This window comes from Halichoeres trimaculatus, unplaced genomic scaffold, assembly GCF_033239565.1.
Source record: "Halichoeres trimaculatus isolate MK-OKI-2021-1 unplaced genomic scaffold, fHalTri1.1 fHalTri1_scaffold_7, whole genome shotgun sequence".
NCBI classification, from domain to species: domain Eukaryota; kingdom Metazoa; phylum Chordata; class Actinopteri; order Labriformes; family Labridae; genus Halichoeres; species Halichoeres trimaculatus.
The window spans coordinates 17,483,686-17,504,354 of NW_027437185.1; the positions used below are offsets into that span (position 1 = coordinate 17,483,686).

General features: G+C 41.4%; 1 protein-coding gene across 1 annotated transcript; it reads right to left on the reverse strand.

Moving 5' to 3' along the window:
* Positions 1-114: 114 nt before the first annotated feature.
* Positions 115-14,983, reverse strand: LOC141793326 (SLAIN motif-containing protein-like). The gene is made up of 9 exons (XM_074673904.1): positions 14,686-14,983; positions 13,525-14,195; positions 9,787-9,923; positions 7,460-7,582; positions 3,639-3,779; positions 3,064-3,393; positions 2,786-2,929; positions 1,393-1,681; positions 115-1,132 (listed from the first exon to the last, which is right to left on the reverse strand). The coding sequence occupies exons 2-9, from the start codon at positions 14,184-14,186 to the stop codon at positions 1,078-1,080; spliced, it is 1,881 nt and encodes a 626-aa protein (XP_074530005.1). The 5' UTR covers positions 14,187-14,195; positions 14,686-14,983; the 3' UTR covers positions 115-1,077.
* Between the last annotated feature and the right edge of the window lie 5,686 nt (positions 14,984-20,669).

A 20,669-nucleotide genomic window follows, 5' to 3' on the forward strand; every position in this document is an offset into this window, starting at 1 on the left:
GCAGATGCACTGCATAGGGTGACTTTTAAGCCTGCGGTACACACACACACACCTCGCCTTTGCATATAGATGGCCTAAAAAATAAACAGGGCATGCTGCACAAGTATTTTCAGGGTAGACTTTATTAATCATTTTTTCAACAGCTTCTAATTTTCAGAGGCACTCTGCATCAGGGTGCATAGCTGTCTAAGGCAGGTGGCCATCGTGCATAAACAATTTCTTTTTCTTCTTTTAACCGTGGTATCCAAAAGCAAACACTTGAAACCACCTCTAGATATGCAGTAGAAATGCCAAGAAAATACAGTACCATAACAATAGCCTTCATGAATCAAGATTACTCCTGGAATTATAGAAAGAGTGTTGCAGCGGAAACGCACCTTGGCACAAACCATAAAGTTTTTTTAATTGTTTGTATTGTTTATAAGGGCAGTGTGGTTTTCAGGAGTTGCATTGTTGTATAATCAAATAGCAAAACACAAATACAACACAAATCTGAAGATAATTTCACTATATACCAATCCAACATTCCTAAATTCATACAGATCATTTGGGACACATGGGGGATTTGTCATATTGCAGTTATGTAATGATAGATTGGCTTTAGGGTTAAGATAAAACCAAGCATGCAACACTCAGCTCCTTCATCTACTTTGAATTCACATAGAAAAAGAACAAACCAGCAAAACCTTCCTTTGAATTGACTTCATATCATTTACATCAATAAAACAGTACGACAACCCTTAATTTTCCAGCAGTTTCTCACAATCACCATAGAAAAAATAAGTAAAATTGACACAACAAATCTTCTGGAAGCTCAAAGTTGGTCCATATCACAAGTGGAGTGTGCACATGTGCTGTCTTGTCTGCCTACACATCTTCTCTGTGTGGGTTGACAATATTTCATGCGAGGAAAGAGATGAGTCTCGACTATAAATCCAGTGCAGCCCGGCGTTCCAGTTTGAAATTGGGGACCAAAAGGTTGTACGACACATTTTGTGATGCTCTTTGTACTAAGAGACGTAAAGTGAGGAGAGTTCAAGTGGGGGTTGCAGCAGTGAACATCATCAGCAGTCAGATTCAGTAACAGCCATCTTTCCAGGATTCATCTGAGATTTTGGTCATGCCCAAAGACCTGTCAATAAACAAATCGTTAATCTCTAACACACAGAAGGAAAGGATGAGATTTTGAGAAGCTGAATGGTTTTAGAGCTTGTAGGGTTGACTAAATATCATCCCTACAAGCTCACGAATAGAATAGAATAGAATAGAATAGAATAGAATAGAATAGAATGGAATAGAATAGAATAGAATAGAATAGAATAGAATAATATAGAATAGAACTTTATTTGTCATTGCATAGTAAATAAAATGCCTGTTGACAACAACTCTCACCTTCTGGTTGGCTGTGAAAGTTTACTCCTGGTGGATGCTGATGGTGCAGCTTGTCCTCGGCCCACAGCAGGTCTTCCTGCTCCAGTGGAGGCTCTCCCAGGTATATAGGCTCCACCGTTGGCAGACCCTGGAGACTGGACCCGACGGGCCCTACCTGCAGGAGGGGCTTGAATAACAGGCAGACCTCTAGAAGCCTGACGTCCAGCTGCCATGGGTGCAACGGCTTTGACAGGCGCCCGCAGGGAGAGAGGAGACTGGCCGTTGCTGCGCAGCCGACTGCAAGTCATACCTTGAGTGAAAGAGAGGCACAGAGTCTTAACTACATACATCTTTTATTTTGTACAGCAAATACCCTCACCAGTGGTTGTAGCATTCAGAGGCAGACCAGTGTTTTGGTCCAATAACTTCCCCCTGTCTCTCTGCTCTCATGTAGCAGGTAGGTAAAGGAAGAGTTACCTGAGTCACCTCTGTTAGAAAAGATGGGTGGACAGCAAAGGGATGGATAAATCTGGGATGATTTGAAAAACTCTTTTGTGGTCAGGATTAGACCGACAGAATTTGCGCGAAGCATCTGCTCTGATATCACAGCTGACAACAGATTTATTGTAGTGGGATGTATCAATACATCAAATTATAAACTTTGTCTTCCTGTTATATCTGTTTAAAAACATGGCATCTAATCTAGTTAATCCATTTTATATATAATTGTAATCATGATGTTTCATGTTGATTTGTTTCTCATGGAAATGAATGTTTGTGAAGAGGCAAAAAGTACAGTTGTTAGGTGATGATTGCCTTTTTAAATATTTCTTTTGTAAATATTTAAATGTATTCATTTAGTTATTTAAATGTAATTCAATTAATACGAAAATATCCTTTTTTAACTTGCATATTCCAAGGAGTTCGATAAAGTTTGCACGAAAAAAACAAACAAAAAAACCCCACTTCTTTTACTAAAGGTCTGAAAATATTTTTAATTTTTCTCATACAATACTTGTCAGGTTCTAAAAGTACGATACCTGCAGTATACTTTAATTTGGTTGTTAAGGCTATTCATCGCAGCTTCTTTGGCACATTGCTGACATTCACAGATCAGTTGAATAGTGAGCAACTATTGCAAAGAGCATGTATCTTTACACCTGCATGCTTGTGAAAGATATCAGCTAAATCATAAAGGAAAATGCTTTGCTGTGCCATTACCGTTTTAAACTTCCTTAGGAAGGATCCTTTTGGTAGGATCTGCAGTGATATTAGTAAAACAATAACTGTTGTCATGCAGAGGTTAGGAGGTGGTAGGATAAGAGCAACACTGCAACTGGCTGTATGCAGGGCAAATGCATGGTACTTGATGTTAGAGGCATGGTGCACACCAGGTGAAGTGGGTAGGGGTTACCTGTGGAAGGGGAGTGTGGAAGGCGTGACATGCGGTTGCCAGAGCTCTGGAGGTTAGCCTCCATGCTGCGGCTGTTTCTGACTGCCTCCAGGGAACGTAGGCTGGTGCGGGGGGCCAGATTGGGCATGCTGTGCCTCAACTCCTCTGGAACCACACATATAAACGGATTTAGTAATGACATTATGTGTGTCTCTGTAGCTCTGATTCAAAAGAATCTCTGTGGCGGTCACTCTGATCTTGACACAAAGTTTAAATGCTGAATTATTAATTTTGCCTACCCTCACTCTTAGCAAATTTAAGCAGCTCTGCACTGGGGCCCTGGAGGGACCTTCTTGGCGTTCTTGTGCGTGGTGCGGCAAGTCTACTGTTGTATTCCTGACCGTGGTTGGAAGTGGAGGGAGACAGGCACCGGGGTGAGCCCAAGGGCGAGGGGGTGAAGCGATGTCGTCGCTGGGGCATAGAGCAGAACTCATCCTCTTCGTCCTCGAGACTGTAACTGTCAAATTCTTGATCACTGAACGTGCCGCCCCTGCGCAGAGACTGCAGAGAAGCAGTGGAGCTGCGGCGTGATGCGGACGCTGAGCTGGAAGCATAATCCTGTCTAAGACCTGAAAAACAAATGTTATTCAGTGAAAAAGAAACCTGTGTGTATACAAAGCCATGCAAATGCCCAAAGATACTGAAACACACAACAGAGTACTGAGCTTTTAAAGAACCAACATAACCTACGGATGAATTGATTCATTTTCTGTGCTAGTTCAGGCTCCTTCCTCATCAGCTGCTAAATATTTAACCTTTCAGAATTTAATGCCATAAATGAATGTGATAGTAGGAGAACACCACCATGACTTACTTTCTTCTTGAAGGCGTGCCATGATCTGAACATCAGTGAGGTCCTGCAGCTTGTAGCCCATTGAGATGGAGTCATCTGATGTGCTGAGCTCACTGTCTATAGAGGACTGTGAACTCAGGGCTGACTGCATGCTTGTGACACCTGTAAACACATTGTAAAATACCTTTTGTAACATATATACTTTCTAACCAACTTTTTAACCAGGTTTTAAAGGGTCATCTCCACTTGGTTTGCAGAAAGAGACCTGACATTCTCACTCAGGCTAAATTACCAGGAACTGCATCATGATGGCTGCAGCGGCTTTTCAGACAGAAGAATGATTATGCACTGTCCAGTTATCAAATTATAGACACACTTCAATCATTGTAACACTGCTCAGCCACAGGGCAACCACATGACGGGATCAGAACCAACATCTAACTGTGACTGCCTCACGGACTAAAGATGAAAAAAAGACAAACTGAATATGAGACCAGAGCAAATAGCCATCCTGGTTAATAGACCCCTTTCACAGAATTAAATTAGTTTCCCAAATGTTAGACTACCCCTTAATTTTAGCTGCTTTCAAAACAAAAGCTTGCTTCAAGGGCTGGTATTATGGCTAACTCTGTATCACTGCTTTAGGGAAAGTGCTCATCCTCATGTTGATGGAAAAGTTACAGAAATAAAGGAGAAAAAGCTTCATGGCATATTTCAATGAAAACTTGGACACTAAAAGTACCCCTCTAGACCAGTTGTTTCTCCCAAGATCACACTGAAGAGCTCATAGTTGAAGCCTTGTGGGATGCCCCATCAAGCTACAAGCTCAGCTAAATGGGACTGGTTGCTTAACAACTGACAATGGAAGAAATGTTGTCAAAGCTAAACAAGTGGCAGAGGATGCAGTGTTTTAGTCTCAAGACTTTTTCTGGCCACTGGTGAGTTCAGTGTTGAATAAACTGATTGAAGAAGAAAAGGACTTCAGGCTGAATGTTCAGTGAAAAGATTGTTTACAATGAGAATGACATACAGAAATATGCCTGTTAACAACACGATTATGATATGTTTGGACTGCTCACTGCTGACATGACAGTCGTCCTTAAGAAGATTACAGACACCCTCCACAAAAAGGCTGAACCACAGAAGGTCACTGCTGAAAAGGCTGGCTGTTCAAGAGTCCCGCTGTACTGAAACTATTCAACTATTCACATGTCTGCAGAGAGGGTAGTCAAGAAAAGTCCATTCAGTACCTTAAAGATGCTATGAAGAGGATTTATTTAAATTGGACTGCCTCTCCGCCTTCTGGCCTGGAGTCTCATGTACTGTCGTAAAGATGTGACTTAACCAAGCGTGTGTTTGTTTTGGAACAGATTTTCTTTGTTCAAGACAACTTTTAACCGGATACAGTACGACAAGGTAAGGTATTCATCAGTACAGTTACTTAGCCCTGTTGTTTGAAACGTGACAACAAGCAAACATGGTAAGTTTGTACCATACGTCAGCGACAAGCAGCGCTACTAGTAGCCTGGTGCTACGACGTATCCATGGGCTAACATGACAGCAAGCAAACTGTCAGTTTGTACAGTAGTTTAGTAGCCAACCATATGTAGTGCTACTGACAGCCTGATGCTGTGAGATGTGTCGGTAATGTGTAATCTTAGTGAATACTGGTTATGTCCTGCCAGTCATCTACCAAGCAGAGCTAATATAGCCTCGCTCTTCATTTTATTGATAGACTCACAAGTTTAAACAGACCACTGCAGAATAACTGCTGACTGTGGGTTGGAATGAAAATTATCACATGTATTTATCTCTTTCCTGTTAATCTTTCCTCTGCTCTTCTGTCCTTTTTCTGTCTGATAGTTAGGCACCTGTGTCCACCATCGATACATAATTAATCACAGAAATCATTTTCAGCAGAGAAAAACGCAGATCTATTTTCTCACTTGGAAACTTCATTAGCTAGCGTGGTGTTGTCATAGAGACTTAGATGTGCTGTAAATCAATCCAGTCCTGCTCGACCTAATCAGGAAGCTGCGTTGTAGCATTTTGAAATAACCTAAATTGGACCCTAATAATGTGATTTTTAAATGTGGATTATGATCAGGCATATATCTAGAAGGAGACTTTTTCAAGATCACTTTGAAACCCCTCACAGCCCCTATGAGTCTCACAAGGAGTGGACTGAAGCTAGCATCAATGAGCCAAGAGTCATCAGGCACAGATGTGTGCCTAAAGCCGCGTTTCCACCAAGCAGTCCGGTTCTGTTCAGTTTGGCACGGTTTGGTACAGCCTGATCCTGTTTGTGTTTCCACAGCAAACTGTGCCCTCTTGTGGTAGGCGGCGTGTAAGCCGAATGCCGAAGGCTGCAGCTGTTAAACAATAGCGTGACGCCGTAGCAGAGTGACACAGTTTACCCCGCTAATAAATCCAACAAAGAAGAAAAACCCGACCCAGTTAACAAAGAGCTTAGTTGGAAGACATGCAGCATTTAGGCCTCTCTGTGATTGGCATGTAGCTCTTTAGTTACAAAGCGCAATCAAGTTTTGTTTCAGAGAAATCTGTGTGCCGCCAGGAGAAATGCAGCCGCTGTCAGTGGTGTTGCTCCACCTTACGAGAGCAAATTGGTTCAGTCTGGCACCCATACGAAAGGGTCCCAAAAAGTGGGACGGCTCGTCCCGTTTATTTGGGGACCTGTCCCGGGATAGGTCAGTGGAAACGGCACAAAATGTGCGCCGTACTGAGACAAACGGTCTGCTTGGTCGAAACGTGGCTTAACTAACTTAAGTAACTCTGCCTATTCTAACTTAAGTAGTTACAACTGTGTACTACTCATCATGTTTATCTGAAAATAACCCTCCACCAGATACTCCAGCTTAGCCCTGCAGCACAGAATAAGAGCTGTCTGTCATTGATGCCCAGAAAAGCAGTATGCAAAGTTTTTCCTCCAGCCATGTCTGCCTGACACAGGCCCAACTCATGGACTGATACAGATGGGAAAGGACAAAATCATCCACAGGCATTTGGTTATGTAAAAAGTCTGGGGTTAAACAGAGTCATCACCCACAAGCGATGGGTCTCCAAGTTCATGCAAGGAATTGTTATTTACAGGTTTTCATGAGAAATCAGAATTATCTCTGCAGAACAAAGGGCAGTTGAAGATTAACGAGAGGGCAGACACTGAAAACTGCCTGTAGATAAGATCACGGGAAGGGAACTTTGCATACAGGTCAGTTAAAGTACGCTAGTGTAAAAGTGTGCTCTCTAGCTGCTGGGAACACACCAGATGATTTTGTACTATTACCTTTGTATTTGTTGTTTCAGTGATTTAAGCAAAACTTGAAGTGATTGTGTTTATTTGCTCATCTGAATTTATTTACATCTGCCTGAGGTGCTGGGGAAAACAGCAACCTTTGTCATGCATGTAGCTTCCAAATACACATTCATTTTTTGCATTCACATGTCCACAATTTTTAACCCCTAGGTAACAGTCTTATGACAGGCTGCCTTTCATTAACAAGTTTAGAGTCTCTGTTGACTTTAAAACATTGATAAATAATCACCCCTTTGTAAAAACAGGAAATCTATCATGAACAACCAAGATTCCTTTAGAAAAATGGTTAAAATCATTGTCCAGTGTATGCAACACGTTAATTGAGTAAAACATGCAACACTGACAAAAGCTTTTCCAAAATACCATTCAGACCCCCAAACAGGACACATTGTTGACACATTAGTGCACACGCATATCGGCTGACCTACATCCTTACAATAACTGACATCAGCCCCATTGTAGTGATGAGCAGAAAAAAGGAGCACAGCGTGTTAATGACATGCCATACCTGAGCTGCCACAGGTTAGTAGGGATTTGTTAGTTGATTTGTGGTACCCAGGAGAGATCAGGCCAGAGCCTGCCGAGCCTGCCTCTGCCGACGGGCTACTGTACATATTCCTCCATCGAGATGCTGCAGGGGACAGGAGAGGAGAGACAGGGCACACATTACGAGGACAGTATAATAAATGAGACATACAGAAAAGTCTAGACTGGCTGGGATCAAAATAATGGAGCATCAAAAAAGATCCATTTATGTCAAAGGCAACAAAAGGTGCAGAGTTAGTTCTTGGGTGTATCAACTATTCAGGAGTCAGCAAACACAGCTGTTCCTTCAGTTCATGTAGGTGTGGCTGTGCAAAGTGCAAAACAGCAGGGTGAAAGTGAATACAGGTCCCAGGGTGTGGCGGTTAACAAATTACTGGCAGCATCACTGTTGATCCACTGAGCTATCACATGAGCGTGAGGACATCTCTGGGTTGGTGTCAGGATGTAGCAGAGGCTGGAGACATTGAACTGCATTGAGAGCTGTTTTAACACTTAGGGGCAACCAAAAAGAGAAGCAGCACATGATCATAAGTTTTGAAATAAAAAAAGGTCTTCTTTTGTATAGAGGGGCAACTGGCTTTGATGCGCAGTAATAATGAGCTCTGTTTGTTCAGAGGCATCAACAGTGACTCCTCACAAACCAAACAAATGTGTGCAGAAGTGTGTGTTAATTTTGCTACAGCAGGATGTCGTGAGCATGTGATTTAGATCAAGGGAAACACAGTGAGTTGGTCTGATGGTGGTGTTTCACATCCAGCAGCAGCAGTATTATTAAAGTCTCTGTGCAGTTGGAAACATATTAAAGTGATACTCCGGGATGGAACAAGTTGGGTCCTATCACAAGGTTAGGGCAGAAATTACCCCTACAGCAGTGTTTTTGTGCAGCAGAAGCCCAGAGCGCTCACACCAAAGACCCCCTCCCTGCTCCTCTGCCGGTTTCCTCTGCACTCAGACGGGGCCAATTTTTACTTGACCAAAAACACAAATAAACGGACTCCCACCAAAAAATCTGATATCGGTCTGCATTCACACTTTATTTAGAGAATTTTCAGCGCATTACTTTCACAAAAAAACACCGCTACATAAGGCTCTAGTTCTCATCGTGACTCTTTGTCCTGGCAGACTACCTGCATTTGTTTATATCAGGCACTCCGCGCGCGCGGACTGATACACTAAGCGGCGAGCGCCTCATAGCCAGCTGTGGTTCTGCAGCACAGGTAGCGCCATTTTACGCCACGATGAGAACTAGAGCCTTATTAAGCGGTGTTTTTGTGTGAAAGTAACGTGCTGAAAATTCTCTAAATAAAGCGTGAATGCAGACCGATATCAGATTTTTTCTGTGGGAGTCCATTTATTTGTTTTTGGTCAAGTAAAAATTGGCCCCGTCTGAGTGCAGAGGAAACCGGCAGAGGAGCAGGGAGGGGGTGTTTGGTGCGAGCGCCCTGGCCTTCTGCTGCACAAAAACACTGCTGTAGGGGTAATTTCTGCCCTAAACCTTGTGATAGGACCCAACTTGTTCCATCCCAGAGTATCACTTTAAAAGATAAACTTCAAGCAGAGATGATTCAGTAAGGATCAGTGCGTTTAATATCTAAATGTATGAGACTGATCTGATATTATTCAACCATAAGAACATTTAAAAAAGTTATTTAAGTAATGAACTGTTTACATTCATCTTATATCTAAAAATATCTTTGCTTGAACAACATGGTTGAACAGCCCTAAACTTTCCACAGATTGTCTAAATATGCTCTAATTCACACAGCACTTTCATGGCCCAGTGCAGCCGTTAAAAAAAGCAGAGCCAGCCCTGGGGGTTAGGTAATCCAATCCAGCCTGTGACTTCCATGTAGCCTTTCAGTTTTGGTGTGAATAGCTTTGTTGTTCAGGTTCTGCAGCGTGCAGGAAGTAAAAGCTGTGGGTGGGATGAATAATATATGGTGTCTGTTGGATCAGAGACAAACTTCTGTCAGCGCAGAGAGATGTCCAAACTGTGTACACATCCCTTTGGCTTTGTCTTAGGACTTAAACACACAGATCTGTGTGCATGCATAGTGAAGGTGAGCGGTAAATAAGAGCACAGAGGTGCGTTCACAGCAGGAGGTCAGACTCTTTCTCTCCCTGCAGCACTGACATGTGACTCTAAGACTGTTAGAGAGAGGAGACACCAACGTGTTTTCTGTTTGAAATGAAATTTGGTTTGGAGGGCTCAGTCTTACAAATAAAAGAATGAAAAATGCTGAAACTGCTGTTTGTAAAAATGCATGTAGTTGTTAGTTTGATGCATACACTGGTCCAAGCGGCTGATCAGGGTCCGACAAGCTACTTCCGTCTCTGGGCTGCGGTGGTCAAGAGCCTGCCGACACCATTTCAACGGTGACTCTGGGCCTTGCTCTGCTACTTGCTTTTTTGGAGACACATACAACCTGAAGGGAAAAGAAAATAAAACATGTTATTTAGGAAATTAAGAGCAAAGGGACAAAAAGGGATTGGGAAAGTAATACAGGATTCTGGGAAACTGAGGTAAGGTGGCGGCAGCTCAGGGCTCAATAAGTAAGCCTAATCTTCTTTTTGTGAAACACTCTTGTCAAAAGTGTCAGTCGTTGCAGAGCAAAAGTTTGGAATGAAAACTGGATGAAGATTAGTGTAGACGACTGGCTTGAATGGTTTACTTCCAGTGGTTTTGAACATGCCATGCACAGCCAGAGTGATTTTCAAGCTGTACATCAGAGGAATGAGTGAGCACTGGCAGCATTAACACCCCACCACAGCTTAGCATCAAACAAACATCCGAGCTGCTTAAACACTGTGAATAATGTTATTAGATCCAACTGAGAGTGAGTGATGCACCTTTGAACATCCCTATCACAGCCTCAGCCTGGATCTTTGCCATCACTGCACGGATAAATCCTGCTCTGAATCAGTGTGATGAAATGCTGCCATCACAAATTCAGCCCATTTTAATCCACTGGGCAGTTTTAGTGGTTAGCAAAATGATAACTTATAAAGTCCAACAGTTTACATTTTGGGTCATACTTGGCTTCAATCAAAATGACCAGGGACTTGCACAGAGTGACTGTCTAAAACCAAATCTTGACTTTGTGTTTTTGGTGGCTCCAGAGTTCCCACAAGCTTTGAACAGAGGGCTGATCCTTTAAGAGTCACAAAAAACCCGGACTGACCGGTTCTAGAGCAATCAGCTAGAAATCATCTTCCCATTGGACAAACACAAAAGAACCCATTTCCCACTGGAGCGGGCAACAATACAGGGAGCAAAATTCAGGTCACACACTGGACCATGGAGCAAAGCTTTCCAGTGTGTGTGTGTGTGTGTGTGTGTGTGTGTGTGTGTGTGTGTGTGTGTGTGTGTGTGTGTGTGTGTGTGTGTGTGTGTGTGTGTGTGTGTGTGTGTGTGTGTGCGTGCGGAGCTACTTCTCTCACACACCAACCCTGTGTTTGATGTGGATTAATGACGCGGGTTCTGCTTGCGGTCGATCCGTTTACACGTGAGTGTCGGTCACAGGTTTTCACCAGGCTGCAGCTATTCACGCAAGACTCTGAGCTGCATCTACAGGTCCACAACTTCAACTTCCAAACCAATAAATGTGTCAAACTGAGAATTAATCCCTGCAATAAAGAGATGAGGCTTTTTTTTTAGGTAGTCTTTCATTTGAGAAAATTTTGAAGATGGAGAAATTGGACAAACTTAATGAGAAGTTAGAAAGGTTTGTCTGCTTTAATTTATTCCCCTTATCTTATTGGGGTTTTCTTATTGTTCTTGGTATTAAATCATTCCACAAATATACATCATGGGCCCTTTAAACAAAAAGCACTGGTGAGAGTAATCCTTTAAATGTGAATTAAATCCACCCACCAGGGCCGAACAATTAATCGAATTTAAAATGACATGGCAATGTGATAGAACGCAATTCTCAAATTGCAAAGACTGCAATTACAAAAAAAAAAAAAAAGAAAACGTTTAAAAGTGCATTTAAAAAGTGAATTCCACATGTTGACATATGTTACTGGTTGAGCCAGAGATTGGGTCTTATTTATATTTCTGCACTTCATTAAGTGTGGGATTCATAGAGGAGAGGATTCATGGTTAATTTCCAAATTATTGTTCATACAATGCCTGTTTTTCTGCAGTGCTTTTCTTCCTTTCTCTGATTTTATTTAAAGTATTTGATGATGATTATATTACATGTCAACAAGGTTTGAAGTTAAATCAATCAGTCAATATTCTGCTGTGATTGTAATAGTTACATGTCATTCGTATCAATTCATCTCTTAACATGTAGACCTGGCCTACAGGAAAGAACTGTTTATATGTTGACAGTACCCTTAGTCATATTGGTTGTACTATAGAGTGATTTATTGCTTGTGTTTAGTGAATGATGCTGAAGATAAATGTCCCCCCAAAAATCGCATGCTAAATCGCAATTGCAATATTGGTAAAAAAAAAATCACAATTAGATTATTTTCCAAAATCGTTCAGCCCTACCACCCACTCCATAATTGCAAAAAGCTCTTCCTTCTTTTAGTGTCTTCAACCTCAGTCACATGGAACATCCTGGAGGCAAGTTTGGAGACTAAAGTACCTCTGAGTTTGAGAGTAAGATGAGCATCAAAACTGCAATTTTGACTTCATTTGCAGGTTTAGACATTATCTGTGTATTGTTTAATTAAGTAACTTAAAAACACATCAAATATGCTACAACAAGAGATCCTAAAATCTCGGTTCTAGTGTCTCCATCCCTCTTCATGCAGCGCTCACACAGGGGGGTCCTCTGGTCACATGCTGTGCAATCCCACCCAAAGCAGTTGAGCCACGCGGCGGCATCCAGCCCAGAGCAGATCTGATTATGTCGCTGTTGGGATTACTGCATGTTTGGGCTATGATAACCTCACAAAGCACATATGGTACGGCTAATGATGGGAAACGGAGAATAAGGCATGAATGGTCTGCCTGTTAAGCCCCTTGACTGAGCTTCTAAAGTACGCATAAGAGGCACAATATGGTACCTGTTTACAGCAAGGACATAAACAAACGTGTGTGGACTGACCTCTGGCAGAAAAATAACAGGTATGACCCTTCTATTGCTGTGTTTTTGAGGAAATGTTCCTCTAAGTTGAGAAGTAAATATTACAGTTTGAAAACAATAACTAGACACAGCTCTGTTGATCCTGAGCACCATGGCAACAAGCTTTTTAAAAAAGGTAAATCTGTCCTGGATCAACTTTAGTAATCATTTTTAAACTATTTTCTGAGCAACAACACTCTGTGCCCAAGTTTTCTTATCACTCTTTAATTTACATGACCGGGAATGGTACAAAAACACTTGGTGTTCATCAAAACCTGACAAACTGGAAGCTGATCATTCATGCCTGATGTTTATCACAGTGAGAGAGCTCAGAGTCAAGCTGAAGAGACAACCAACGGCCTCTCACATGTCACACTGCCTCTGATTTTTCACTCTGGAAAGCTGCCCTTTTCTTTCTACGCCTCCGTGTCACGCCAGTGTCTTTCCTCCACAGCCAACTTTCATTTTGCTCTGATCACATTAAACTTTGAGAGTAAGAAATTTAAATTTTGGCTGCTGCTAACCAAGCTTTCTGGCCACATAGACTTTTCTTGGTGCTGTGGATGAGAAATAAATGCAGCTTCCATCTTTCCTTAAAAAACAATAATCTAAAGCTACAAAGTACACAGTCACTGCCCTGTGGGGGAGTAACACGCGTTCAAATCAGAGGTTAAAGTAAAAAAGAAAATGTGACTCATCTAGCTGAGGGGCTCCTCTATCTTTCACACCAAGGAAAGCAAAGAGCAAGCTCCCTTCTATTTTTGATTTGTGCAGTGGCAAACTTTCTCTGAAGCTAAAGCATCTAACTTTCAAATGATGTGAAGAGTTTAAAATATCAGTCTGTTAATTTTCAAACCCTGTAACTGAAATGTCAGTGATTTGAAATGCATACTGGAAAATGACAGGCTGATTTATGCATAAGCAGTGCGATATCAAAACATACCAACTGTCTTCGTCCTCAACTTCTGCACACTCATCCTCCAAATCTAGGACATCCACCTCATCCAGTGCAGTTTGGTCAACCCCTGAGTCGCTCTCTGCGAGTGTCTCTGACTCATAACTTCCCTGAGAGGGGCTCTCTGGCGTCTGGCTTAGCCCCGGGGACTGAGCCCCTCCGTTGCTGCATGTCAAGGTAAGAAAGCCTCCACATGGGCCCTGTTCTTCCTCTTCTACTTCTTCCTCTCCATCCTCTTCCTCCAGCCTGTTGGCCATGGGTAAAGGGGACATGTCCTCACCACTGCTGCTGTCCTGGGGTGGTGACAGCTCAAAGTCAGTGCTACCACTGTGCTCCAGTCTCAGGTGGGAGTTGGTCATCTCTTCACAGGTCAGTGCCTCATTGATGTTGCCAGCGGCTGTGAGGTTGCTGTTGCTGCTGGCTCCTCTGTGGATGATAGTCTTACTTCCCCTGTTTCGTAGGGTCTCATTTTGGACCTCCAACCTCCGGACCAGCTCCTGCAGCTTTCGAACCTCCTCAAGCTCCACCCCTGCCAGGTCTTGACCTCCCTCCTCTTCCTCCTCGCAGTCCGGGTTGGAGCTCTCCGTGAGGCCAGTGGAACTTCCATGGTCGGGCTGTGTGACCACGGTAGTACTGTCCGGGACCACCATGCTCCTAATCTGTGTGAAGGACGACAGAAAACATCGAGTCAATAAACATGAGCTAAATCCTGTGTGCAAATCCTGTTTATTTAGCTAATCAGCGCCAATGAATGGGCTCCCCGTCTCAAGCATTAACTGTACACTGTATCCGCATAAGCTGAATGTTTACAGCACAAAAAACGTATCCACTGAAGTGCATACAGAGCTTTTGTTAGTGATCACGTGAATCAGCTTAAAACAACGTGCCACTGGTTGGTTGACTAGCAGCGTCCTGCTAACAATTACTTCTGTTTACATGATCACTTCTTGTCCCCCTGAACCGCTGATACCTCTGCTACCGCCGCAGTTACAGCCACCGTTACAAGTAGAGAGCTACAAAGGATGCAGTGAACACACATATGCCCTCAAGTCTCCTATTGATGTGTACCCATCCCTACATGAACATTACAGCAAGCTGCTGTGTTCAACGTTAGCTCAGTTAGCATGCTAAGAGGAAAAACAATCATACCGGTAAGTGAGCCGTGATGTCCCCGGCGAGATGGTGACTGAGGTTGCCCGCCACGGAGAGCTCAGACTCCTCTGGGCACCAGCGACCGCATGAATGGAGGAGGTAATTACAGCCTACGGAACTGACCTGTCCTCAGCTCAGTAATGATTGTCAAAGCACCAAAATTACCCTCATGTAGCTATTCCATATTCTCTTGTTGCTTGAGCATCACCGATAGCGTTCATCACTGCTAACTAGCTTGTTGATGGACTTTAGTTAGCCCAATGAACAGACCCGGGGCTGCGCTCGCCCCTCCCCCTACTTCTTTTCCCCATAGACTGTTATTTGGCGCCTCGTATTGGGGAGACATGGTACTGCAATAACATCAGGTTGTACTCTATGTCATGGCCATTGGGTGTCGCTGTTTGCAGTCTTTGGCTAATGCAACGGTAAATCAAGGCGTTGGTTTCTTTCTATTACTGATAGACGGACCTCGTGTGTTTGAGTGTTTCTGCTCTATTTTGGTGTTGTTTTTTTTGTTTGCATTTATTTGATATGAAATACATTCAGTCATAAATAGAATGGTCAATGATACCAATGCTAAAATTAAAGTCAGACAGATTTCAACACATTATGTTGAATAAGTGTAGTTTTTTGATACAGTTGTCTTTATAGATACTTTTGTTGTTGTTGTTGTTGTTGTTGTTGTTGTTGTTTTTTAAACTTGGTCTCAACTGACTTATTTTTTTCAAGCTCATTTCTTGCCCTGGAAAATGGGTTTTATCATGTCTAGCTGCTGATAACCACAGGAATCGTGATTGCGTTACTGTTACATGTCTGTCTCTGTTTGTGTGAGTCATTCAACTCCCCTTCAGAGAAGGAGAAAAAGAATTAAGTGAATTTTCTGTCTTGTAATATTATACAATGTTGAGTCTTTGGATTTATATTTGAAGATGTGTCAGCTGTTTAAGGCTGAGGGCTGCCACAGTTTCAGAAGTTCTGTCTGTAAACACTTGTTGCATGCCAGTTTTGGCAAATTGCTATACTTACTATTACTGAACATCAAGAATGAAAAATCTACCAGCAAGAATTACCGGGCTATGGCATGAATTGGTACAAAGAAAGTTGCATCATATTTTAAGCTAAGTTGTTTTTTTACTCAAAACGGGGTCGTTGTCTCATCACTGTGCAAGTGTGCTCACTGTTTATTTATCTCTGCTTTTTTTTTGGACAGGATAAACTCAAGGAAGTATTAAAGCTGCCAAAAGAACCAGTATAACTTGTGTGTCAAGAACACTAATCATGTGTGCTTATCACAATGTTGATGTGGGGACAACAGATAATTCACAGCATGCAATAAAATACAGGTTGGGAAATTCACACTGCTCATAAAGCAGTCCTACTGCATAAATCATTCTCCAGAGTTTTGTTTTTCTGTTCATTGCTGGGTGTAATTTTACAGGCCCTCGAAAAGCTTGAAAGCCTGTGACACTTCCTGCCGTTGCTCATGTCCTTAAATGTAGTTTCTCTTCTTGCAAGCATGTTTGTCTTACAGTGCATGACAATAAGCTATTATTTTTTGGGGAAGTGATTCCATTTGTGTACTCACTTCTCTACAACTGAAGAGAATTTGTCCACTTGCATTACTTTAAACAATTCATAAAGTTAAAACTAAGCTAATAAGATTATAAGAAGTTCTGTTTAAGTAGGCTACATCTCTTTACTCATGTCCATACTTGCTGCTGCTTTAGCATGTTTCAACATGCTTTTTATGGAAAAATCACAGCCTGCTCTTTGTCAAGCAATCCACATGTGAAGTAAAGGGGAACAGTTCTGTCACTGATCCATGTGGAGCAGCCCTTCTACTACAGTTAGGGCCTCATGCCAAACAATGGAGGAAAAAGACAGGGGCAAACACGTGCCTGGGTATGTGGCATACTTGCATACAAGAACTCACTTGATTCTTTTGTTTTTCCACAGATGATATCTCATCTTGGCAAAGTAGAATGTGCACTAACGCCAGCTCTACCTCAGCAGGCGTAGACCTGTTGTTACTCCAAAAATCTTTTAATTTTTTATTTTTACTGTGTGACTGAGATCCAATCAGCTGTTTTTAAGTGTAATGAGTTATGTTATTCGCAGCCAAGGTGACCTGATTTATGTTCTCAAACAGGGTCAGTGTAATTATTAGACAGCCAAAGGACTTTGATTGAACTTCAGACTCTTGATGTGTTTATTATTTTATGTATTAGAGATATGAAGAGATAACGGCCTTACCTTTGCTCCTGTGAGTGTAACATTTAAAACAAAAGACATGTATAGTACTACAATCTACTGTTTCTTCCTCTTTCCCTCTTCCTTTTTTAAGTGAACATTTCAGTATTTGATAAGCATCACTTTAAGTCCCTGAAAACATCAATAAGTGCCTTGATCCGTGGCACCATTGTTTTTACATTTTACAATATATACCAACAACAAATTCACTGAAGATTTAGTGATAAAATCTTTGTGCTCTGCTGTTTATCTTTTTATGTTGGGAATCTGGTTTCTATTCTCAACCATAAGATGGAAAGAAACACAAAAAGGATCTTTCATGATAGAAAAACTGCGCACACTTTTTGTACAAAGTATTTTGCTAATGTAGGTGCTTGCCTGAGGAATACAGTTGGGAAGCACTTTGTAACAGCAGAGGTTGATAATGCACCCATGTCTTAAACATAACTGATTTGATGTTAATCTTGTCCCTCAGTGGTTTAAACAAATCTGGAAAAAGCCTTACTGCTAAAAACCTTCTTTTCCAAATGATATCTTATCTAGTACATTTTAAGAAGAGTTCACACAATGATGAGACAAAATTCCTACAACAGCAACTCAGAAAATCATTTTTCAAAACTTTTATTATGATAAAAATAAAATGTCATGGGTTGTTTTTCAGAACATGTCCTGTATGGCACAAATCACAGGCATACGTATGGTATTGTTAACAAAGCATTGGTTTTAATTTGTTTTACTCTATTCATCTCTTAATAAGCTGCACGGAAATAGCACATTAAAATCACCCATTGCATAGATTTAGCCATGATACAGATTTTTTCATCATAGAACTTCAGCCCACTACCGCTTTGGATTCATCATGGCGGTACAGAAAGCAAAAGCAGAGGAGGAGATGATGGACAGCACTCCCAACGGGAAGATGAGCAGGTGATGGAGCGGGAGTGATTCAGAGGAATCATGATGTCTTCTCTGCTGCGTCTGCGGCCTTCTCTTGTTGAATAGCTGATGAATCACACGAGAGACACACAAAGAGAGATAATGTGATCAATCTATGGCTGAGTTAGAAAGCACACAGCAGTTTTAACTCCTTGTCAAAAAATACATAAATAAATCAATAAAAAATGTGCGGCATTTTAAAAAAATCAACATAGTAAAATTTGGATTTGTTTACTCACTGACTTGAGCTGAGAAACTGCCACAACTTTAAGTCAAAAGTTGTTTTATCAGCCTCCCTGATCGAGTCCCATAATTTTAACTTTGGAGCACCCAGCTTGTTACATAGACTTAATATTAAATGAAATGTAGAATGTAAAATCACATTGGCAATACATAAATAATTGTTAATCTTTTTTAAATGTAATCTGGTATAAACAACTAGTCATTATGAGATTGATAAACCTGCAAACACAGCCAGCATTTCGGGGAATAATCACAGTTTAGGACTATCAAAATGACAAATTGCATCCATGTAGACACTAACTTCTATCATATTGTACAGAGTGTCATATGACTTACATAACTTACACACTGTTCTCAGCCGTGAAGTAAAACAAGTTTTAGCTAGGACAGATCCAGTCAGGTTGAACATTTTGGCACACTTCACAGTGAAGTCTTTTGTTCCTGCAGCTTCATGTCAGAGCAAGTCTTGAGTGAGACACTCCTCGTGTACAATACTTCCTCCTGGTGTCAAACTCACTTCCTTATCAGCTACAATATTTGAAAAATTTGCTGGAAAATGTAAAGCTAAATATGTACGACAAAGCCTCAGGATACACTGCAGCTTAAGCAAAATATGTTTTTCATATCTTGTAATAAACAGATGGGACAGGCTTGCTTTCAAAATATGGCAGGTGATAAGCAATGCGTTTTTAGTTGTTTTTGTTATTAAAAAAGTTTTTTATTTTCCTCTAAACACTTACTTTCCTTGGTGGGTAGAGGGTTTTTTTCTTGTGTGTTAGTCTTCCTTAGTTTTTGCTTGTCAAAATTTGTCACCTCCGAGTTGACTTCACCTTTGTGGTCCGACATTTTGGAAGATTTCTAAATGGGGAAAGAGAGACAGAGACCAAGAGAGAGACAGCAAAAACATTTTACAAACTACAAATCACAGATTCTGACTCAAAACAGGGCATGAGAAAGCATGTGGGAGAGTATGATCACATAAACATCCCATTCCTGAAGATAGTGTACATGCTCAAACAAGTGCACAATTTAAGCCACACCTAATTTCAACACACTAGTACTGGGCTGACAAAAAACGAAATGCATGTAAACCAAGTTCTGTGTTATAATGCCATGTTACACTATAGTATTTTTTCTAGGTATGATCACTACAGTAGTTCTGGTGCACTGGTTTGCAAATGCGTAATCAAGAGATTAGGGAAACAGTCAAATGCACAATGAGCCCAGAGAACAAACAAAAGGACATTTAGCACATGACTAGTGCATCTCAATAATATGAGAGTTTGAGGACATCATATAGTATTTAAAATAGCTGGTTGGTTGCTCCACGTGAAACTAGCCAGCATACCGTACATAAAGTGCTGGCATAACATTTGACAAGTTTGCATGACTTATCAGTTGATCATTAAGTCCCTGTCCGGTGACAGCTTTTGCAGAGGACTGCAGAGGTGTCGGGTGTCTTCATCAACTTCAACGGTTTGTACGGTTGAACATTGTCTCGTAAAAAATAATCTAAATGTTTCATAACATTTATAAGCCCTTCACATAAATTATCCAAATCATGAAATTTGCACTTTTGTGATATGTCGATCTCAATGCGGCTAAACTACAAAGACGTCTCAGAGTATCTTACCTGGTGCTCGGTGCGAAGTGACGATTTCCTTTGCAGGTAAGGTGCGTCCGTGTAATCTGTGCAAAGCCAAGGGTTTAAATGCAGACAACACGCCCTTCTGTGCACCAACATGCACTCAACCGCTCTGCCTCTGATTGGCTCCTGAAGCTCTGAGGAGGCGTTTTAATTGGACACGCTTTATGCCTGCCTTCCCTGAAATCTCACAGGCCGCTCCGCAAGCACCGCTGCCCCGTTCAGTGACATCTCCTCACTCATTTGTCCCACCCATCACCTGAGTGTGGGAACGCACAGCCTGCACTGTTATTGTCATGACTGCAATTGTTTTTAACACAGTGCCATCTTGTGGATTATTTGTAAAATTACTATTTTAGACTATAAATATTACAAAAGTGGAAGAAAACAAAAAAATAAATCACACAACACACAGAGAAGATAAAGGCTTAATAAATCATTTATTAATGCGTTGAAAAATCTTTATTTCCAACACATATGATATCCCAGACTTACAATGAAGCTACAGAGAGGCAGGTTACATTGTTCTGTCACAGTTATATAGTTTTGTTCTACGGTCTTACATAGTGGATGACAGTTACATTTGTTCAGTTAACAGGTTTGATCTATTTTCTCAGGGTTTTATACTTTCAGCTCACTTAATGAAAAGAAGGCTGCACCCTTAATCGGTGCATAAAGGCATTTATTGAAAACAATAGTCTTCAATCACCATAACTTTCAAGCTTCTGCACAACCAGACATGGGTAGAGCAAGCAAAAATCCTACAGAAAGGCCCCTAGCTTGAAGACAGATTATTACCCAGGACTCTATCATCAGGAAACCATGCTGACCACTGAGTTCTGGCTTGTTTCTTCCAATCTTTTAAAATATCAAATGTAAAATTAGGAGAACAACTGAACACACTCTA